The 23,771-nt window shown below is 54.9% G+C and overlaps 1 protein-coding gene across 9 annotated transcripts in view; it reads right to left on the bottom strand.

Moving 5' to 3' along the window:
* abcb7 (ATP-binding cassette, sub-family B (MDR/TAP), member 7) overlaps positions 1-23,771 on the bottom strand; it is a 201,946-nt gene that overhangs the window by 140,323 nt on the left and 37,852 nt on the right. For 8 of the 9 annotated variants that reach the window (XM_052487130.1, XM_052487127.1, XM_052487126.1 and 5 more), the window contains exons 4-5: positions 22,292-22,411; positions 9,166-9,298 (exon numbers count right to left, since the gene is read on the bottom strand). In XM_052487130.1, the coding sequence (XP_052343090.1) occupies positions 9,166-9,298; positions 22,292-22,411 (253 nt within the window). Of the gene's footprint in view, positions 1-9,031; positions 9,112-9,165; positions 9,299-22,291; positions 22,412-23,771 lie in introns of those variants that run through there. The other variant, XM_052487131.1, reaches the window with a different exon arrangement.

The raw sequence follows: 23,771 nt of genomic DNA, 5'->3' as shown, positions 1-23,771 counted from the left end.
CTATATACAGGGGCACCGGTACAGAGTCAGTGTGGAGGCTATATACAGGGGGTACAGAGTCAATGTGGAGGCTATATACAGGGGGTACCGGTACAGAGTCAATATGGAGACTATATACAGGGGGTACCGGTACAGAGTCAATGTGGAGGCTATATACAGGGGGTACCAGTACAGAGTCAATGTGGAGGCTATATACAGGGGTACCGGTACAGAGTCAATGTAGAGGCTATATACAGGGGGCACCGGTACAGAGTCAGTGTGGAGGCTATATACAGGGGGCACCGGTACAGAGTCAGTGTGGAGGCTATATACGGGGTATTACGGTACAGAGTCAATGTGGAGGCTATATACAGGGTATTACGGTACAGAGTCAATGTGGAGGCTATATACAGGGTATTACGGTACAGAGTCAATGTGGAGGCTATATACAGGGGGTACAGAGTCAATGTGGAGACTATATACAGGGGGCACCGGTACTGAGTCAGTGTGGAGGCTATATACAGGGGGCACTGGTACTGAGTCAGTGTGGAGGCTATATACAGCGGGTACCGGTACAGAGTCAATGTGGAGGCTATATACAGGGGGCACCGGTACTGAGTCAGTGTGGAGGCTATATACAGGGAATACCGGTACTGAGTCAGTGTGGAGGCTATATACAGGGGGTACCGGTACAGAGTCAATGTGGAGACTATATACAGGGGGTACCGGTACAGAGTCAATGTGGAGGCTATATACAGGGGGTACCAGTACAGAGTCAATGTGGAGGCTATATACAGGGGGTACCAGTACAGAGTCAATGTGGAGGCTATATACAGGGGGTACCGGTACAGAGTCAATGTGGAGGCTATATACAGGGGTACCGGTACAGAGTCAATGTGGAGGCTATATACAGGGGTACCGGTACAGAGTCAATGTGGAGGCTATATACAGGGGTACCGGTACAGAGTCAATGTGGAGGCTACATACAGGGGGTACCGGTACAGAGTCAATGTGGAGGCTATATACAGGGGGTACCGGTACAGAGTCAATGTGGAGGCTATATACAGGGGGTACCGGTACTGAGTCAGTGTGGAGGCTATATACAGGGGGTACCGGTACAGAGTCAGTGTGGAGACTATATACAGGGGGTACTGTTGTTACAGAGTCAATGTGGAGACTATATACAGGGGTACCGGTACAGAGTCAATGTGGAGGCTATATACAGGGGTACTGTTACAGAGTCAATGTGGAGGCTATATACAGGGGGTACCAGTACAGAGTCAATGTGGAGGCTATATACAGGGGTACCGGTACAGAGTCAATGTGGAGGCTATATACAGGGGGTACCGGTACAGAGTCAATGTGGAGGCTATATACAGGGGGTACCGGTACAGAGTCAATGTGGAGGCTATATACAGGGGGTACCGGTACAGAGTCAATGTGGAGGCTATATACAGGGGGTACCGGTACAGAGTCAATGTGGAGGCTATATACAGGGGGTACCGGTACAGAGTCAGTGTGGAGGCTATATACAGGGGTACCGGTACAGAGTCAATGTGGAGGCTATATACAGGGGGTACCGGTACAGAGTCAATGTGGAGGCTATATACAGGGGGTACCGGTACAGAGTCAGTGTGGAGGCTATATACAGGGGGTACCGGTACAGAGTCAATGTGGAGGCTATATACAGGGGGTACCGGTACAGAGTCAATGTGGAGGCTCCATACAGGGGGTACTGTTACAGAGTCAGTGTGCGGGGGTGCAGGTTAGTTGAGGTCATGTAGGTGGGGGTGAAGTGACTATGCATAATAAACAGCGGGGAGCAGCGGTGTACAAAGGGGGGAGATTATATTAATTGTTCAGCAGTCTAATGGGTTAAGGAGCTTTTTGGTCAAAGACTTAGCACTCCGGTCCGGCTTGCCGTGCGGTAGCAGAGAAAATATGGGCTTTCCCCGCCTATTATAGAGGTCCTGGATGGCAGGAAGCTTGGCCCCAGTGATGTACTGGTCCGTTCGCACCAACCTCTGTAGAGCCTTACGGTCAGATGCCAAGCAGTTGCCATACCAGGCGGCGATGCAACCGGTCAGGGTGCTCTTGACGGTACAGCTGTAGAACTTTGAGGATCTGGGGACCCATGCCAAATCTTTTCAGTCTCCTGAGGGGGAATAGGTTTTGTCCTGCCCTCTTCACGACTGTCTTGGTGTGTTTGGACCATGTTAGTTTGTTGGTGATGTGAAACTCTCGACCTGCTCCACTACAGCCCCGTCGATGTTAATGGGGGCCTGTTCAACTTGCCTTTTCCTGTAGTCCACGATAATCTCCTTTGTCTTGCTCACATTAACGGAGAGGTTGGTGTCGTCTCTGACCACCTCCCTATAGGCCGCCTCGTTGTTGTCTGTGATCAGGCCACTGTTGTCACCCAATAAACTTGGTGTTGGAGTCGTGTTTAGCCACGCAGTGGTGGGTGAGCAGGGAGTACAGGAGGGGGTTGAGCACACACCCCTGAGGGGCCACCGTGTTGAGGATCAGCGTGGCAGATGTGTTGTTGCCTACCCTCACCAACTGGGGGCGGCCCGTCAGGAAGTCCAGGATCCAGTTGCAGAGGGAGGTGTTTAGTCCCAGGGTCCTTAGCTTTGTGGGCACTATGGTGTTGAATGCTGAGCTGTAGTCAATGAACAGCATTCTCACATAGTTGTTCCTTTTGTCCAGGTGGGAAAGGGCAGTGTGGAGTGCGATTGAGATTGCATCATCTGTGGATCTGTTGGGGCGGTATGTGAATTGGAGTGGGTCTAGGGTGTCCGGGAGGATGCTGTTGATGTGAGCCATGACCAGCCTTTCAAAGCACTTCGTGGCTACCGACGTGAGTGCTACGGGGCGGTAGTCATTTAGGCAGGTTACCTTCACTTCCTTGGGCACAGGTACTATGGTGGTCTGCTTGAAGCATGTTGGTATTACAGACTCGGTCAGGGAGAGGTTGAAAATGTCAGTGAAGACACTTGCCAGTTGGTCAGCGCATGCTTTGAGCACACGTCCTGGTAATTCATCTGGCCCAGCAGCTTTGTGAATGTTGACCTGTTTAAAGGTCCGGATTAGTCTCCCGCTCCTTGAAAGCGTCAGCTCTAGCCTTTAGCTCAAAGCGAATGTTGCCTGTAATCCATGGCTTCTGGTTGGGAAATGTACGTACGGTCACTATGGGGACAACGTCGTCGATGCACTTATTGATGAAGTCGATGACTGAGGTGGTATACTCCTCAATCCCATTGGATGAATCCCAGAACATATTCCAGTCCGTGCTGCAAAACAGTCCTGTAGTTTAGCATCCACGTCATCTGACCACTTCAGTATTGAGCGAATCACTGGTACTTCCTGCTTTAGTTTTTGCTTGAAAACAGGAATCAGGAGGATAGAATTATGGTTAGATTTGCCAAATGGAGGATGAGGGAGGGCTTTGTATACATATCTGTGTTTTGATTAAAGGAGGTCTAGGATTATTTTTTCTCTGGTTGCATGTGACATGTTGGTAAAATTTTGGTACAACTGATTTAAGTTTGCAAGTAGGTATGACTTCTGGGGATTCTACCTGAATCTTTCATGATTCCACTCGTTGACAGAGGTAGGTCAATCAGAGGGACGTCAGAGTTAGACACGCTAAGAACTAAGATCAATAACATTTAGCGTTCTGAACATTGATCAACGCTAGGACAAGTGGGTATACAATAATTATCCATATAGAAAGGCGAGTAAACACAAAAAAATATGGGTCTGGCAGAACCCTCTGCTCCATCCCCTGATGGGTCTGGCAGAACCCTCTGCTCCATCCCCGGATGGGTCTGGCAGAACCCTCTGCTCCTCTGCTCCATCCCCGGATGGGTCTGGCAGAACCCTCTGCTCCATCCCCGGATGGGTCTGACAGAACCCTCTGCTCCATCCCCGGATGGGTCTGACAGAACCCTCTGCTCCATCCCCGGATGGGTCTGACAGAACCCTCTGCTCCATCCCCGGATGGGTCTGGCAGAACCCTCTGCTCCATCCCCGGATGGGTCTGGCAGAACCCTCTGCTCCATCCCCGGATGGGTCTGACAGAACCCTCTGCTCCATCCCCGGATGGGTCTGGCAGAACCCTCTGCTCCATCCCCGGATGGGTCTGACAGAACCCTCTGCTCCTCTGCTCCATCCCCGGATGGGTCTGGCAGAACCCTCTGCTCCATCCCCGGATGGGTCTGGCAGAACCCTCTGCTCCATCCCCGGATGGGTCTGGCAGAACCCTCTGCTCCATCCCCGGATGGGTCTGGCAGAACCCTCTGCTCCTCTGCTCCATCCCCGGATGGGTCTGGCAGAACCCTCTGCTCCATCCCCGGATGGGTCTGGCAGAACCCTCTGCTCCTCTGCTCCATCCCCGGATGGGTCTGGCAGAACCCTCTGCTCCATCCCCGGATGGGTCTGGCAGAACCCTCTGCTCCATCCCCGGGTGGGTCTGGCAGAACCCTCTGCTCCATCCCCGGATGGGTCTGACAGAACCCTCTGCTCCATCCCCGGGTGGGTCTGGCAGAACCCTCTGCTCCATCCCCGGATGGGTCTGACAGAACCCTCTGCTCCATCCCCGGATGGGTCTGGCAGAACCCTCTGCTCCATCCCCGGATGGGTCTGGCAGAACCCTCTGCTCCTCTGCTCCATCCCCGGATGGGTCTGGCAGAACCCTCTGCTCCATCCCCGGATGGGTCTGGCAGAACCCTCTGCTCCTCTGCTCCATCCCCGGATGGGTCTGGCAGAACCCTCTGCTCCATCCCCGGATGGGTCTGGCAGAACCCTCTGCTCCATCCCCGGGTGGGTCTGGCAGAACCCTCTGCTCCATCCCCGGATGGGTCTGACAGAACCCTCTGCTCCATCCCCGGATGGGTCTGACAGAACCCTCTGCTCCATCCCCGGATGGGTCTGGCAGAACCCTCTGCTCCTCTGCTCCAACCCCGGATGGGTCTGACAGAACCCTCTGCTCCATCCCCGGATGGGTCTGGCAGAACCCTCTGCTCCATCCCCGGATGGGTCTGACAGAACCCTCTGCTCCATCCCCGGATGGGTCTGACAGAACCCTCTGCTCCATCCCCGGATGGGTCTGTCAGAACCCTCTGCTCCATCCCCGGGTGGGTCTGACAGAACCCTCTGCTCCATCCCCGGGTGGGTCTGACAGAACCCTCTGCTCCATCCCCTGATGGGTCTGACAGAACCCTCTGCTCCATCCCCGGATGGGTCTGGCAGAACCCTCTGCTCCATCCCCGGATGGGTCTGGCAGAACCCTCTGCTCCATCCCCGGATGGGTCTGGCAGAACCCTCTGCTCCATCCCCGGATGGGTCTGACAGAACCCTCTGCTCCATCCCCGGATGGGTCTGGCAGAACCCTCTGCTCCATCCCCGGATGGGTCTGGCAGAACCCTCTGCTCCATCCCCGGATGGGTCTGACAGAACCCTCTGCTCCATCCCCGGATGGGTCTGACAGAACCCTCTGCTCCATCCCCGGATGGGTCTGACAGAACCCTCTGCTCCATCCCCGGATGGGTCTGACAGAACCCTCTGCTCCATCCCCGGATGGGTCTGACAGAACCCTCTGCTCCATCCCCGGATGGGTCTGACAGAACCCTCTGCTCCATCCCCGGGTGGGTCTGGCAGAACCCTCTGCTCCTCTGCTCCATCCCCGGGTGGGTCTGACAGAACCCTCTGCTCCATCCCCGGATGGGTCTGACAGAACCCTCTGCTCCATCCCCGGATGGGTCTGGCAGAACCCTCTGCTCCATCCCCGGATGGGTCTGGCAGAACCCTCTGCTCCATCCCCGGATGGGTCTGGCAGAACCCTCTGCTCCATCCCCGGATGGGTCTGACAGAACCCTCTGCTCCTCTGCTCCATCCCCGGATGGGTCTGGCAGAACCCTCTGCTCCATCCCCGGATGGGTCTGGCAGAACCCTCTGCTCCATCCCCGGATGGGTCTGGCAGAACCCTCTGCTCCATCCCCGGATGGGTCTGGCAGAACCCTCTGCTCCATCCCCGGATGGGTCTGGCAGAACCCTCTGCTCCTCTGCTCCATCCCCGGATGGGTCTGGCAGAACCCTCTGCTCCATCCCCGGATGGGTCTGGCAGAACCCTCTGCTCCATCCCCGGATGGGTCTGACAGAACCCTCTGCTCCATCCCCGGATGGGTCTGACAGAACCCTCTGCTCCATCCCCGGATGGGTCTGACAGAACCCTCTGCTCCATCCCCGGATGGGTCTGGCAGAACCCTCTGCTCCATCCCCGGATGGGTCTGGCAGAACCCTCTGCTCCATCCCCGGATGGGTCTGGCAGAACCCTCTGCTCCATCCCCGGATGGGTCTGGCAGAACCCTCTGCTCCATCCCCGGATGGGTCTGGCAGAACCCTCTGCTCCATCCCCGGATGGGTCTGGCAGAACCCTCTGCTCCTCTGCTCCATCCCCGGATGGGTCTGGCAGAACCCTCTGCTCCATCCCCGGATGGGTCTGGCAGAACCCTCTGCTCCATCCCCGGATGGGTCTGACAGAACCCTCTGCTCCATCCCCGGATGGGTCTGACAGAACCCTCTGCTCCATCCCCGGATGGGTCTGACAGAACCCTCTGCTCCATCCCCGGATGGGTCTGGCAGAACCCTCTGCTCCTCTGCTCCAACCCCGGATGGGTCTGACAGAACCCTCTGCTCCATCCCCGGATGGGTCTGACAGAACCCTCTGCTCCATCCCCGGATGGGTCTGGCAGAACCCTCTGCTCCATCCCCGGATGGGTCTGACAGAACCCTCTGCTCCATCCCCGGATGGGTCTGACAGAACCCTCTGCTCCATCCCCGGATGGGTCTGACAGAACCCTCTGCTCCATCCCCGGATGGGTCTGACAGAACCCTCTGCTCCATCCCCGGATGGGTCTGGCAGAACCCTCTGCTCCTCTGCTCCATCCCCGGATGGGTCTGACAGAACCCTCTGCTCCATCCCCGGATGGGTCTGTCAGAACCCTCTGCTCCATCCCCGGGTGGGTCTGACAGAACCCTCTGCTCCATCCCCGGATGGGTCTGACAGAACCCTCTGCTCCATCCCCTGATGGGTCTGACAGAACCCTCTGCTCCATCCCCGGATGGGTCTGTCAGAACCCTCTGCTCCATCCCCGGATGGGTCTGGCAGAACCCTCTGCTCCATCCCCGGATGGGTCTGGCAGAACCCTCTGCTCCATCCCCGGATGGGTCTGACAGAACCCTCTGCTCCAACCCCGGATGGGTCTGGCAGAACCCTCTGCTCCATCCCCGGATGGGTCTGGCAGAACCCTCTGCTCCATCCCCAGATGGGTCTGGCAGAACCCTCTGCTCCATCCCCGGATGGGTCTGACAGAACCCTCTGCTCCATCCCCGGATGGGTCTGACAGAACCCTCTGCTCCATCCCCGGATGGGTCTGACAGAACCCTCTGCTCCATCCCCGGATGGGTCTGACAGAACCCTCTGCTCCATCCCCGGATGGGTCTGACAGAACCCTCTGCTCCATCCCCGGGTGGGTCTGGCAGAACCCTCTGCTCCATCCCCGGATGGGTCTGGCAGAACCCTCTGCTCCATCCCCGGGTGGGTCTGGCAGAACCCTCTGCTCCATCCCCGGATGGGTCTGGCAGAACCCTCTGCTCCATCCCCGGGTGGGTCTGGCAGAACCCTCTGCTCCTCTGCTCCATCCCCGGATGGGTCTGGCAGAACCCTCTGCTCCATCCCCGGGTGGGTCTGACAGAACCCTCTGCTCCATCCCCGGATGGGTCTGGCAGAACCCTCTGCTCCATCCCCGGATGGGTCTGGCAGAACCCTCTGCTCCATCCCCGGATGGGTCTGGCAGAACCCTCTGCTCCATCCCCGGATGGGTCTGACAGAACCCTCTGCTCCATCCCCGGATGGGTCTGGCAGAACCCTCTGCTCCATCCCCGGATGGGTCTGACAGAACCCTCTGCTCCATCCCCGGATGGGTCTGACAGAACCCTCTGCTCCATCCCCGGATGGGTCTGGCAGAACCCTCTGCTCCTCTTCTCCATCCCCGGGTGGGTCTGGCAGAACCCTCTGCTCCTCTTCTCCATCCCCGGATGGGTCTGGCAGAACCCTCTGCTCCATCCCCTGATGGGTCTGGCAGAACCCTCTGCTCCATCCCCGGATGGGTCTGGCAGAACCCTCTGCTCCATCCCCGGGTGGGTCTGACAGAACCCTCTGCTCCATCCCCGGGTGGGTCTGACAGAACCCTCTGCTCCATCCCCGGATGGGTCTGGCAGAACCATTCATAAACATCCATATCTCGCAGGCAGGGTTGAATCTGCCTGGCTGGGAGGCAGTGTGGGTGGAATGAGCGATCTCGCCTTGCCTAATCAGTCAGTTATGTATCGCCTGGCAACCAGAGCGCCAAACACATGAGGAAATACAATTCTGTAGTATGCCTAGGAATTCACAAGGTATTATCTATTTTAAATTTTTTTATCATTTTCTGTTCTCCTCTCCTTTTAATTAAAGTAATTTTCAAGTACCAACTTGAGAAAGCATCAGATCTTCAAGGTATTCCAGTACTTGAATATCAGTATGCCATACTCAAATACTTTAAGCACCTCAAGCGAATCCTGGTGTCTAGCTAGCTGCCAACAGGACTGTCTGCCGACTACCGTTTTTCATTGGTTGTTTTCATCAGCAGTCAGAGCCAGGGTTAGACGATGGAGGCAGTCTGGACTCATAGGAAGGACTGACCTCTATAGTCTATTCACAGAGTGACAGCAGAGAGGTCGGGACACAGAGACTACGTTTGATATACTTGTTGTTTAATGGTTCCCAGATTGATTCTATAATATTCTGATTCTATAATATTCTGTTCCAAGATATTCAAATACATTAATTTTTTTTTTGAGGGGGGGGAACTTACAGCCAATCAGAACAGCAGTTGCCATGGTAGCCACGGTGCTGGGGGCGTCGCTCAGGTTCAACATATGGCCTGACAGTCCATTCAGCTCGTCCACAGCATACTTAAACATTTAAAAAAAAATTGTGGGAACTTACAGCCAATCAGAACAGCAGTTGCCATGGTAGCCACGGTGCTGGGGGCGTCGCTCAGGTTCAACATATGGCCTGACAGTCCAATCAGCTCGTCCACAGCATACTTAAACATTTAAAAAAAAATTGTGGGAACTTACAGCCAATCAGAACAGCAGTTGCCATGGTAGCCACGGTGCTGGGGGCGTCGCTCAGGTTCAACATATGGCCTGACAGTCCATTCAGCTCGTCCACAGCATACTTAAACATGAAGGGTACCATCACGTTGGTCATCTAGAGAGCGAGGGGGGAGAGGGAGAGATGTGAAATCATTAATTTCCACTCTGATGGGAGAAGCTAGGTGGCTGTATACGGCTGGCTGTGTGTGGGCTTGTTTTTACTATCCTGGTGGGGACCGGAGAAGTCAGGATAGGGAAACAAGGTAAAGTCAAATGTTCCACAGGTAAGCTATCGGTTCCGGAAATCAGGAATGCAAGACACTCTATATCTACACATGAATGACTTGTCCAACATAACCAATATAACAGGTGGTGGTGGTTACTACTAACCTAAACATTTTAATCAATATACATTTAAAAACAAATACTCAATGATAATTGTTAAAGGAAACACAGGCACCACATTACCACAAGACAAAAACAGCTCCATCAAGCCTGATGGATGTTCGTAGGAAAGATGTTTTATTCTAAATATGGAAACACACTTTTAAAGGAAGTGGAACGAGGTCATGTCTTAGTGTGGGAAGAATGCATTACCTTACCTTGTATGCGGTACAAATCACATTATTATGGGAGCACCTTCGAGAGAATGAATTAGGCTGTTTGAGAAGGTTAGGATCTTAAGCTATACCTGCCTACACATTGTTGAGGAGTTTTGAGGGTAGTCAATGAACAGCATTCTCACATAGGTGTTCCTTATGTCCGGGTGGGACAGGGCAGTGTGCAGTGTTATTCGTCATCTATGGATCTGTAGAGGCAGTATGTGAATTGGACCATTGGGTCCAGGGTGTCTGGGATGTTGGTGTTGATGTGAGACATGACCAGCCTTTCATGGCTATAGGATGTAAATGGGACCATTTTGGGTCCAGGGTGTCTGGGATGTTGGTGTTGATGTGAGACATGACCAGCCTTTCATGGCTATAGGATGTAAATGGGACCATTTTGGGTCCAGGGTGTCTGGGATGTTGGTGTTGATGTGAGACATGACCAGCCTTTCATGGCTATAGGATGTAAATGGCCGATAGTCCATAGCACATGTTACCTTGGTATTCTTGGGCACGGGGACTATGGTGGTCTGCTTGAAACATGTTGGTATTACAGACTGGGTCATGGAGAGGTTGAAAATGTCTGAAGACACTTGCATTCTGGGTACATGCCCTGGTATTCTGTCTTTGCCTGTTTGATGGCTCGTCTCATTCTAAAAATCGGGCAATAAAAGCCCAGGAGTCAATGAACGAACGATACCGGTGACATTTCCCAGCTTTAACCCTGAGTGTTTACAACACTGTCCCTCCGGTCTCCTGGAACTAATCACTGCTGCCGAGACAACTGAAATGGCTTACAGAACAGCCAAAACATGACTACTGACTACTACTGCTGCAATAACCTCACCCCAGGCTATTGCATACAGTATTTAAGCCTGCGATATCAACAATTCAAACTCCTTAGTAGGAGTGATCGTTGAATTTATATGGGAGTGACCTTACTGAGTGAAGTTTAGGTAATTTAAGCAAATCACATGTCTGCGAGGCGTGGCTCCGAATGGAACCGACACACATATAGGGGAGGGTTAGGGGAAAGAGCTGTGTGAGATGATTGGTTAGTAGATTAAGCCGATGCACTGGGAGCTTCTCCTTGTCGTTCTATTTGCTAATGAAGGAAAGGTTTGACGAGTTGGTCCACCAGACTCTTAGGAAGTGTCTGGTAACAAGATAACTGATACGAAGGATGGGCCTTTTCCAATTATAAAGCTGAAGATAATCCTTGTTTAACACACCGTGCCAATCTCGACATCAGGTGAAATAGACTGAGGTAGAGATAAAGACATCTGGTCTAGACGGAGAGATGAGGATACTCTGTGCCCTCAGGCCATGGCAGGACAGATGAGGATACTCTGCCCTCAGGCCATGGCAGGACAGATGAGGATACTCTGCCCTCAGGCCATGGCAGGACAGATGAGGATACTCTGTGCCCTCAGGCCATGGCAGGACAGATGAGGATACTCTGTGCCCTCAGGCCATGGCAGGACAGATGAGGATACTCTGCCCTCAGGCCATGGCAGGACAGATGAGGATACTCTGTGCCCTCAGGCCATGGCAGGACAGACGAGGATACTCTGCCCTCAGGCCATGGCAGGACAGATGAGGATACTCTGCCCTCAGGCCATGGCAGGACAGATGAGGATACTCTGTGCCCTCAGGCCATGGCAGGACAGATGAGGATACTCTGTGCCCTCAGGCCATGGCAGGACAGATGAGGATACTCTGCCCTCAGGCCATGGCAGGACAGACGAGGATACTCTGTGCCCTCAGGCCATGGCAGGACAGACGAGGATACTCTGCCCTCAGGCCATGGCAGGACAGATGAGGATACTCTGCCCTCAGGCCATGGCAGGACAGATGAGGATACTCTGCCCTCAGGCCATGGCAGGACAGATGAGGATACTCTGTGCCCTCAGGCCATGGCAGGACAGATGAGGATACTCTGTGCCCTCAGGCCATGGCAGGACAGATGAGGATACTCTGCCCTCAGGCCATGGCAGGACAGATGAGGTTACTCTGTGCCCTCAGGCCATGGCAGGACAGATGAGGATACTCTGTGCCCTCAGGCCATGGCAGGACAGACGAGGATACTCTGTGCCCTCAGGCCATGGCAGGACAGACGAGGATACTCTGTGCCCTCAGGCCATGGCAGGACAGACGAGGATACTCTGTGCCCTCAGGCCATGGCAGGACAGACGAGGATACTCTGTGCCCTCAGGCCATGGCAGGACAGACGAGGATACTCTGTGCCCTCAGGCCATGGCAGGACAGACGAGGATACTCTGTGCCCTCAGGCCATGGCAGGACAGACGAGGATACTCTGTGCCCTCAGGCCATGGCAGGACAGACGAGGATACTCTGTGCCCTCAGGCCATGGCAGGACAGACGAGGATACTCTGTGCCCTCAGGCCATGGCAGGACAGACGAGGATACTCTGTGCCCTCAGGCCATGGCAGGACAGACGAGGATACTCTGTGCCCTCAGGCCATGGCAGGACAGACGAGGATACTCTGTGCCCTCAGGCCATGGCAGGACAGACGAGGATACTCTGTGCCCTCAGGCCATGGCAGGACAGACGAGGATACTCTGTGCCCTCAGGCCATGGCAGGACAGACGAGGATACTCTGTGCCCTCAGGCCATGGCAGGACAGACGAGGATACTCTGTGCCCTCGGGCCATGGCAGGACAGACGAGGATACTCTGTGCCCTCGGGCCATGGCAGGACAGACGAGGATACTCTGTGCCCTCGGGCCATGGCAGGACAGACGAGGATACTCTGTGCCCTCGGGCCATGGCAGGACAGACGAGGATACTCTGTGCCCTCGGGCCATGGCAGGACAGACGAGGATACTCTGTGCCCTCGGGCCATGGCAGGACAGACGAGGATACTCTGTGCCCTCGGGCCATGGCAGGACAGACGAGGATACTCTGTGCCCTCGGGCCATGGCAGGACAGACGAGGATACTCTGTGCCCTCGGGCCATGGCAGGACAGACGAGGATACTCTGTGCCCTCGGGCCATGGCAGGACAGACGAGGATACTCTGTGCCCTCGGGCCATGGCAGGACAGACGAGGATACTCTGTGCCCTCGGGCCATGGCAGGACAGACGAGGATACTCTGTGCCCTCGGGCCATGGCAGGACAGACGAGGATACTCTGTGCCCTCGGGCCATGGCAGGACAGACGAGGATACTCTGTGCCCTCGGGCCATGGCAGGACAGACGAGGATACTCTGTGCCCTCGGGCCATGGCAGGACAGACGAGGATACTCTGTGCCCTCGGGCCATGGCAGGACAGACGAGGATACTCTGTGCCCTCGGGCCATGGCAGGACAGATGAGGATACTCTGTGCCCTCGGGCCATGGCAGGACAGATGAGGATACTCTGTGCCCTCGGGCCATGGCAGGACAGATGAGGATACTCTGTGCCCTCGGGCCATGGCAGGACAGATGAGGATACTCTGTGCCCTCGGGCCATGGCAGGACAGATGAGGATACTCTGTGCCCTCGGGCCATGGCAGGACAGATGAGGATACTCTGTGCCCTCAGGCCATGGCAGGACAGATGAGGATACTCTGTGCCCTCAGGCCATGGCAGGACAGATGAGGATACTCTGTGCCCTCAGGCCATGGCAGGACAGATGAGGATACTCTGTGCCCTCAGGCCATGGCAGGACAGATGAGGATACTCTGTGCCCTCAGGCCATGGCAGGACAGATGAGGATACTCTGTGCCCTCAGGCCATGGCAGGACAGATGAGGATACTCTGTGCCCTCAGGCCATGGCAGGACAGATGAGGATACTCTGTGCCCTCAGGCCATGGCAGGACAGATGAGGATACTCTGTGCCCTCAGGCCATGGCAGGACTGATGAGGATACTCTGTGCCCTCAGGCCATGGCAGGACAGACGAGGATACTCTGCCCTCAGGCCATGGCAGGACAGATGAGGATACTCTGTGCCCTCAGGCCATATGAGGATACTCTGTGCCCTCAGGCCATGGCAGGACAGATGAGGTTACTCTGTGCCCTCAGGCCATGGCAGGACAGATGAGGTTACTCTGCCCTCAGGCCATGGCAGGACAGATGAGGATACTCTGCCCTCAGGCCATGGCAGGACAGATGAGGATAGTCTGTGCCCTCAGGCCATGGCAGGACAGATGAGGATAGTCTGTGCCCTCAGGCCATGGCAGGACAGATGAGGATACTCTGTGCCCTCAGGCCATGGCAGGACAGATGAGGATACTCTGCCCTCAGGCCATGGCAGGACAGATGAGGATACTCTGTGCCCTCAGGCCATGGCAGGACAGATGAGGATACTCTGTGCCCTCAGGCCATGGCAGGACAGATGAGGATACTCTGTGCCCTCAGGCCATGGCAGGACAGATGAGGATACTCTGTGCCCTCAGGCCATGGCAGGACAGATGAGGATACTCTGTGCCCTCAGGCCATGGCAGGACAGATGAGGATACTCTGTGCCCTCAGGCCATGGCAGGACTGATGAGGATACTCTGTGCCCTCAGGCCATGGCAGGACTGATGAGGATACTCTGTGCCCTCAGGCCATGGCAGGACTGATGAGGATACTCTGTGCCCTCAGGCCATGGCAGGACTGATGAGGATACTCTGTGCCCTCAGGCCATGGCAGGACTGATGAGGATACTCTGTGCCCTCAGGCCATGGCAGGACAGATGAGGATACTCTGTGCCCTCAGGCCATGGCAGGACAGATGAGGATACTCTGTGCCCTCAGGCCATGGCAGGACAGATGAGGATACTCTGTGCCCTCAGGCCATGGCAGGACAGATGAGGATACTCTGTGCCCTCAGGCCATGGCAGGACAGATGAGGATACTCTGTGCCCTCAGGCCATGGCAGGACAGATGAGGATACTCTGTGCCCTCATGCCATGGCAGGACAGATGAGGATACTCTGTGCCCTCATGCCATGGCAGGACAGATGAGGATACTGTGCCCTCATGCCATGACAGGACAGATGAGGATACTCTGTGCCCTCAGGCCATATGAGGATACTCTGTGCCCTCAGGCCATGGCAGGACAGATGAGGTTACTCTGTGCTCTCAGGCCATGGCAGGACAGATGAGGATACTCTGCCCTCAGGCCATGGCAGGACAGATGAGGATACTCTGCCCTCAGGCCATGGCAGGACAGATGAGGATACTCTGTGCCCTCAGGCCATGGCAGGACAGATGAGGATACTCTGTGCCCTCAGGCCATGGCAGGACAGATGAGGATACTCTGTGCCCTCAGGCCATGGCAGGACAGATGAGGATACTCTGTGCCCTCAGGCCATGGCAGGACAGATGAGGATACTCTGTGCCCTCAGGCCATGGCAGGACAGATGAGGATACTCTGTGCCCTCAGGCCATGGCAGGACAGATGAGGATACTCTGCCCTCAGGCCATGGCAGGACAGATGAGGATACTCTGCCCTCAGGCCATGGCAGGACAGATGAGGATACTCTGCCCTCAGGCCATGGCAGGACAGATGAGGATACTCTGTGCCCTCAGGCCATGGCTGGACAGACGAGGATACTCTGCCCTCAGGCCATGGCAGGACAGATGAGGATACTCTGTGCCCTCAGGCCATATGAGGATACTCTGTGCCCTCAGGCCATGGCAGGACAGATGAGGTTACTCTGTGCCCTCAGGCCATGGCAGGACAGATGAGGATACTCTGCCCTCAGGCCATGGCAGGACAGATGAGGATACTCTGCCCTCAGGCCATGGCAGGACAGATGAGGATACTCTGCCCTCAGGCCATGGCAGGACAGATGAGGATACTCTGCGCTCAGGCCATGGCAGGACAGATGAGGATACTCTGCCCTCAGGCCATGGCAGGACAGATGAGGATACTCTGCCCTCAGGCCATGGCAGGACAGATGAGGATACTCTGTGCCCTCAGGCCATGGCAGGACAGATGAGGATACTCTGTGCCCTCAGGCCATGGCAGGACAGATGAGGATACTCTGTGCCCTCAGGCCATGGCAGGACAGATGAGGATACTCTGTGCCCTCAGGCCATGGCAGGACAGATGAGGATACTCTGTGCCCTCAGGCCATGGCAGGACAGATGAGGATACTCTGTGCCCTCAGGCCATGGCAGGACAGATGAGGATACTCTGTGCCCTCAGGCCATGGCAGGACAGATGAGGATACTCTGTGCCCTCAGGCCATGGCAGGACAGATGAGGATACTCTGTGCCCTCAGGCCATGGCAGGACAGATGAGGATACTCTGTGCCCTCAGGCCATGGCAGGACAGATGAGGATACTCTGTGCCCTCAGGCCATGGCAGGACTGATGAGGATACTCTGTGCCCTCAGGCCATGGCAGGACTGATGAGGATACTCTGTGCCCTCAGGCCACGGCAGGACTGATGAGGATACTCTGTGCCCTCAGGCCATGGCAGGACTGATGAGGATACTCTGTGCCCTCAGGCCACGGCAGGACAGATGAGGATACTCTGTGCCCTCAGGCCACGGCAGGACAGATGAGGATACTCTGTGCCCTCAGGCCATGGCAGGACAGATGAGGATACTCTGTGCCCTCAGGCCATGGCAGGACAGATGAGGATACTCTGTGCCCTCAGGCCATGGCAGGACAGATGAGGATACTCTGTGCCCTCAGGCCATGGCAGGACAGATGAGGATACTCTGTGCCCTCATGCCATGGCAGGACAGATGAGGATACTCTGTGCCCTCAGGCCATGGCAGGACAGATGAGGATACTCTGTGCCCTCAGGCCATGGCAGGACAGATGAGGATACTCTGTGCCCTCAGGCCATGGCAGGACAGATGAGGATACTCTGTGCCCTCAGGCCATGGCAGGACAGATGAGGATACTCTGTGCCCTCAGGCCATGGCAGGACAGATGAGGATACTCTGTGCCCTCAGGCCATGGCAGGACAGATGAGGATACTCTGTGCCCTCAGGCCATGGCAGGACAGATGAGGATACTCTGTGCCCTCAGGCCATGGCAGGACAGATGAGGATACTCTGCCCTCAGGCCATGGCAGGACAGATGAGGATACTCTGCCCTCAGGCCATGGCAGGACAGATGAGGATACTCTGCCCTCAGGCCATGGCAGGACAGATGAGGATACTCTGCCCTCAGGCCATGGCAGGACAGATGAGGATACTCTGTGCCCTCAGGCCATGGCAGGACAGATGAGGATACTCTGCCCTCAGGCCATGGCAGGACAGATGAGGATACTCTGCCCTCAGGCCATGGCAGGACAGATGAGGATACTCTGCCCTCAGGCCATGGCAGGACAGATGAGGATACTCTGCCCTCAGGCCATGGCAGGACAGATGAGGATACTCTGCCCTCAGGCCATGGCAGGACAGATGAGGATACTCTGCCCTCAGGCCATGGCAGGACAGATGAGGATACTCTGCCCTCAGGCCATGGCAGGACAGATGAGGATACTCTGTGCCCTCAGGCCATGGCAGGACAGATGAGGATACTCTGTGCCCTCAGGCCATGTCAGGACAGATGAGGATACTCTGTGCCCTCAGGCCATGGCAGGACAGATGAGGATACTCTGCCCTCAGGCCATGGCAGGACAGATGAGGATACTCTGTGCCCTCAGGCCATGGCAGGACAGATGAGGATACTCTGTGCCCTCAGGCCATGGCAGGACAGATGAGGATACTCTGCCCTCAGGCCATGGCAGGACAGATGAGGATACTCTGTGCCCTCAGGCCATGGCAGGACAGATGAGGATACTCTGTGCCCTCAGGCCATGGCAGGACAGATGAGGATACTCTGTGCCCTCAGGCCATGGCAGGACAGATGAGGATACTCTGTGCCCTCAGGCCATGGCAGGACAGGGGAAATAGCACACATACAGATCCACTAATACAAGCTTGGAAACCACAGACAACACAGTACCGCCCAACACCCCGGTACCGCTCAACACCCCGGTACCGCTATCTGGTATCACGTCACTGCTAGTTATAAGCAGTGGTGCAGCCCCCGTCAGCATGTCTAAATACCCCTGTACCGCCCAACGCCCCGGTACCGCCCAACGCACCGGGGTATTGGGCGGTACCGCACCGGGGTATCCCTGAGAACCAGAAGCACCCGGTTGAAGATGGCTGTATCCCTGAGAACCAGAAGCACCCGGTTGAAGATGGCTGTATCCCTGAGAACCAGAAGCACCCGGTTGAAGATGGCTGTATCCCTGAGAACCAGAAGCATCCGGTTGTTGGCAACACCGATAAGGGTGCACTAGAATTAACAATATGCATCTTCTAGACAGGACAGGAGCCTGTCAGTCACAAAGGTGACAGAGAAACACTGCTGATAGTCTGCTGTCTGTCCCGCCTCTCGGTACCTGGGTGTGTTGTGTGCGCTGTGGTTGGGGTTGAATTTCTACACGGAGGGAGAAAGCATCAATTTACACGTCCCATATAATATGAGTGAATAATTTACACACCCCATATATAACAGAGTGAATATAGTATATCTATAATGAAGAGTCAAAATCCACTTAGCCTATTGTTTTCTGGCACTTTCATTTATTTTCCTTCTCGGTCCGACATTAATGCCGGGACCAGTAGGAGCTCGTCAGGCCAGTAGGAGCTCGTCAGGCCAGTAGGAGCTCGTCAGGCCAGTAGGAGCTCGTCAGGCCAGTAGGAGCTCGTCAGGCCAGTAGGAGCTCGTCAGGCCAGTGGAGCTCGTCAGGCCAGTGGAGCTCGTCAGGCCAGTAGGAGCTCGTCAGGCCAGTAGGAGCTCGTCAGGCCAGTGGAGCTCGTCAGGCCAGTAGGAGCTCGTCAGGCCAGTAGGAGCTCGTCAGGCCAGTGGAGCTCGTCAGGCCAGTAGGAGCTCGTCAGGCCAGTGGAGCTCGTCAGGCCAGTAGGAGCTCGTCAGGCCAGTGGAGCTCGTCAGGCCAGTAGGAGCTCGTCAGGCCAGTGGAGCTCGTCAGGCCAGTAGGAGCTCGTCAGGCCAGTGGAGCTCGTCAGGCCAGTAGGAGCTCGTCAGGCCAGTGGAGCTCGTCAGGCCAGTCGGAGCTCGTCAGGCCAGTAGGAGCTCGTCAGGCCAGTAGGAGCTCGTCAGGCCAGTAGGAGCTCGTCAGGCCAGTAGGAGCTCGTCAGGCCAGTAGGAGCTCGTCAGGCCAGTGGAGCTCGTCAGGCCAGTAGGAGCTCGCCAGGCCAGTAGGAGCTCGTCAGGCCAGTAGGAGCTCGTCAGGCCAGTAGGAGCTCGTCAGGCCAGTAGGAGCTCGTCAGGCCAGTAGGAGCTCGTCAGGCCAGTGGAGCTCGTCAGGCCAGTGGAGCTCGTCAGGCCAGTAGGAGCTCGTCAGGCCAGTAGGAGCTCGTCAGGCCAGTAGGAGCTCGTCAGGCCAGTAGGAGCTCGTCAGGCCAGTAGGAGCTCGTCAGGCCAGTAGGAGCTCGTCAGGCCAGTAGGAGCTCGTCAGGCCAGTAGGAGCTCGTCAGGCCAGTGGAGCTCGTCAGGCCAGTAGGAGCTCGTCAGGCCAGTAGGAGCTCGTCAGGCCAGTAGGAGCTCGTCAGGCCAGTAGGAGCTCGTCAGGCCAGTAGGAGCTCGTCAGGCCAGTGGAGCTCGTCAGGCCAGTAGGAGCTCGTCAGGCCAGTAGGAGCTCGTCAGGCCAGTGGAGCTCGTCAGGCCAGTAGGAGCTCGTCAGGCCAGTGGAGCTCGTCAGGCCAGTAGGAGCTCGTCAGGCCAGTAGGAGCTCGTCAGGCCAGTGGAGCTCGTCAGGCCAGTCGGAGCTCGTCAGGCCAGTAGGAGCTCGTCAGGCCAGTAGGAGCTCGTCAGGCCAGTAGGAGCTCGTCAGGCCAGTGGAGCTCGTCAGGCCAGTGGAGCTCGTCAGGCCAGTGGAGCTCGTCAGGCCAGTAGGAGCTCGTCAGGCCAGTAGGAGCTCGTCAGGCCAGTAGGAGCTCGTCAGGCCAGTAGGAGCTCGTCAGGCCAGTGGAGCTCGTCAGGCCAGTGGAGCTCGTCAGGCCAGTAGGAGCTCGTCAGGCCAGTAGGAGCTCGTCAGGCCAGTAGGAGCTCGTCAGGCCAGTAGGAGCTCGTCAGGCCAGTAGGAGCTCGTCAGGCCAGTAGGAGCTCGTCAGGCCAGTGGAGCTCGTCAGGCCAGTGGAGCTCGTCAGGCCAGTAGGAGCTCGTCAGGCCAGTCGGAGCTCGTCAGGCCAGTAGGAGCTCGTCAGGCCAGTAGGAGCTCGTCAGGCCAGTAGGAGCTCGTCAGGCCAGTAGGAGCTCGTCAGGCCAGTGGAGCTCGTCAGGCCAGTGGAGCTCGTCAGGCCAGTAGGAGCTCGTCAGGCCAGTAGGAGCTCGTCAGGCCAGTGGAGCTCGTCAGGCCAGTGGAGCTCGTCAGGCCAGTAGCAGCTCGTCAGGCCAGTGGAGCTCGTCAGGCCAGTGGAGCTCGTCAGGCCAGTAGGAGCTCGTCAGGCCAGTGGAGCTCGTCAGGCCAGTGGAGCTCGTCAGGCCAGTAACTTTCAGAGCTTTTTGCATTCCAGTTCCAACATTTACCTGCTGTCTACTCTGAAAACCAGTGAAGACCTAAATGTCAGGCCAGTAGGAGCTCGATCAGGCCATTCATTCAAGTATCAGGCCAGAGCTCCCAGGAGTCACAGTAGGAGCTCGTCAGGCCAGTAGGAGCCTAGTCAGGCCAGTAGGAGCTCGTCAGGCCAGTGGATTTTTACCAGGCCAGTGGGCTCGATCCAGGCCAGTAGGAGCTCGTCAGGCCAGTAGGAGCTCGTCAGGCCAGTAGGAGCCCCAGGCCAGAGGAGGGTCAGGCCAGTAGGAACTCCTCAGGCCAGTGGAGCTGAGTCCAGGCTTATTATGGAGCTTATTCAGGCCAGTTTACTCCTGAACTATATTTTGTTATTTAATCAGGCCATTTGTAAGCTCGTCAGGCTATTTTCACGTCAGGCCAGTATTGTGAGATATATCGTCAGGCCAGTAGTAGCTCAACAAAATGGAAAACGTTTGAGGAGCTCGTCAGGCCAGTACCTCCCAGCCAGTCAGGCCAGTCCAGCAGCCTACTTGCAGCTCCAGCCAGCAGGTCTGTCTTCCCAGTAACTTTTCAGAGCTTTTTGCATTCCAGTTCCAACATTTACCTGCTGTCTACTACTGAAAACCATTGAAGACCTAAATGTCAGCCAGCAGCTCTTTGTATTTGGAGCATACGATTGGCCATTCATTCGGCAGTATCATCCAGAGCTCCCAGCCGGTCACAACTTAGCTCGAGCAGTCCAGGAGCAGCCTACCTAGTGGGTTAACGGTCTTGATCAGGGCAGAACAGATTTTTACCTTGTCAGCACGGCAGCCTATTCGATCCAGCAACCTTTCGGTCCAGCCGGGCCCAATGCTCCAGCCACGAGGCTACCTCAGCTCCAGGGGGACAGAGGAAGGGTTAGTCCTTCAAAAATAATTTCAACTCCTAATATTTCATCCCAGTGAGTCCATGTAACTTATTAGTGATTTATTAAGACACATTTTACTCCTGAACTATATTTTAGTTATTTAATTATTATTTTATTTGTAATTAATTTGCTCCAGTAGAATTCTATTTTCACTTTGACACTGAGTATTGTGTAGATATATATTTCAAGCCCACATTGTAACTCAACAAAATGTGAAAACGTTTGATCCAGCCAGCAGACTTTCTCCAGCCAGCAGCCTACCTTAGCCCAGCCAGCAGCTGTCTGTCTTCCAGCAGCCTACTTTCGCTCCAGCCAGCAGCTGTCTGTCAGCCAGCAGCCTACTTTAGCTCCAGCCAGCAGCTGTCTGACTTCCAGCAGCCTACCTTAGCTCCAGCCAGCAGCCTACCTTAGCTCCAGCCAGCAGCCTACCTTAGCTCCAGCCAGCAGCCTACCTTAGCTCCAGCCCAGTTAGCTCCAGCCAGCAGCCTACCTTAGCTCCAGCCAGCAGCCTACCTTAGCTCCAGCCAGCAGCCTACCTTAGCTCCAGCCAGCAGCCTACCTTAGCTCCAGCCAGCAGCCTACCTTAGCTCCAGCCAGCAGCCTACCTTAGCTCCAGCCAGCAGCCTACCTTAGCTCCAGCCAGCAGCCTACCTTAGCTCCAGCCAGCAGCCTACCTTAGCTCCAGCCAGCAGCCTACCTTAGCTCCAGCCAGCAGTTAGCTCCAGCCAGCAGCCTACCTTAGCTCCAGCCAGCAGCCTACCTTAGCTCCAGCCAGCAGCCTACCTTAGCTCCAGCCAGCAGCCTACCTTAGCTCCAGCCAGCAGCCTACCTTAGCTCCAGTCAGCAGCCTACCTTAGCTCCAGCCAGCAGCCTACCTTAGCTCCAGCCAGCAGCTCCAGCCAGCCAGCAGCCTACCTTAGCTCCAGCCAGCAGCCTACCTTAGCTCCAGCCAGCAGCACTACCTTAGCTCCAGCCAGCAGCACTACCTTAGCTCCAGCCAGCAGCCTACCTTAGCTCCAGTCAGCAGCCTTCCTTAGCTCCAGTCAGCAGCCTACCTTAGCTCCAGTTAGCTCCAGCCAGCAGCCTACCTTAGCTCCAGCCAGCAGCCTACCTTAGCTCCAGCCAGCAGCCCCAGGGCGATGGCTACTCTAGCCCGTAGATCAGGCCGGTCCTTGGGCCACACGTAGGACAGCATGTTAGACAGGATGGTCCGGGAATTCACCTCCTTCAACTGCCACCAGGACACAAGAAAAACACTGTTAGATGATATAATTGTTTATTCACATGGATCAATTGGTAGAGCATGGCGGTTGCAAAGACAAGGAATTTGGGTTTGATTCCCGCTGGGGCCTCCTATACACAAACATGACTAAGTTGCTTCGGATAAAAGCGGCTGCTGAATGGCATCCACTATTATTTATGTATTTGGTCGTCCTCACTGACCACAGAACAGGAAGGTAACGGATCAAACGTCACTTGTCCAAAACATAGACAGAGTAACGATAGACAGAGTAACAGTAATAGTCAGAGTAACAGTAATAGTCAGAGTAACAGTAATAGTCAGTAATAGTCAGGAATAGCCAGAATAACAGTAATAGTCAGTAATAGTCAGAGTAACAGTAGTCAGAGTAACAGTAGTCAGAGTAACAGTAGTCAGAGTAACAGTAGTCAGAGTAACAGTAATAGTCAGTAATAGTCAGAGTAACAGTAGTCAGAGTAACAGTAGTCAGAGTAACAGTAGTCAGAGTAACAGTAATAGTCAGTAATAGTCAGAGTAACAGTAGTCAGAGTAACAGTAGTCAGAGTAACAGTAGTCAGAGTAACAGTAATAGTCAGTAATAGTCAGAGTAACAGTAGTCAGAGTAACAGTAATAGTCAGTAATAGTCAGAGTAACAGTAGTCAGAGTAACAGTAGTCAGAGTAACAGTAATAGTCAGGAAGTCAGGAATAGTCAGAGTAACAGTAATAGTCAGAGTAACAGTAATAGTCAGTAATAGTCAGAGTAACAGTAGTCAGAGTAACAGTAATAGTCAGTAATAGTCAGAGTAACAGTAATAGTCAGTAATAGTCAGAGTAACGGTAATAGTCAGTAATAGTCAGAGTAACAGTAATAGTCAGTAATAGTCAGAGTAACAGTAATAGTCAGTAATAGTCAGAGTAACAGTAATAGTCAGGAATAGCCAGAATAACAGTAATAGTCAGTAATAGTCAGAGTAACAGTAATAGTCAGTAATAGTAACAGTAATAGTCAGTAATAGTCAGAGTAACAGTAATAGTCAGTAATAGTCAGAGTAACAGTAATAGTCAGCCAGAATAACAGTAATAGTAATAGTCAGAGTAAGTAATAGTCAGTAATAGTCAGAATAACAGTAATAGTCAGAGTAACAGTAGTCAGAGTAAATAGTCAGAGTAACAGTAATAGTCAGAGTAACAGTAATAGTCAGTAATAGTCAAGTAGAGTAATAGTCAGTAATAGTCAGAGTAACAGTAATAGTCAGTAATAGTCAGAGTAACAGTAATAGTCAGTAATAGTCAGAGTAACAGTAGTCAGAGTAACAGTAATAGTCAGAGTAACAGTAATAGTCAGTAAT

Source organism: Oncorhynchus keta, chromosome 30, assembly GCF_023373465.1.
Source record: "Oncorhynchus keta strain PuntledgeMale-10-30-2019 chromosome 30, Oket_V2, whole genome shotgun sequence".
Classification (NCBI taxonomy): Eukaryota; Metazoa; Chordata; class Actinopteri; order Salmoniformes; family Salmonidae; genus Oncorhynchus; species Oncorhynchus keta.
The sequence above is the reverse complement of the archived record's forward strand: the minus strand, read 5'-3'. Positions and strand labels throughout refer to the sequence as shown.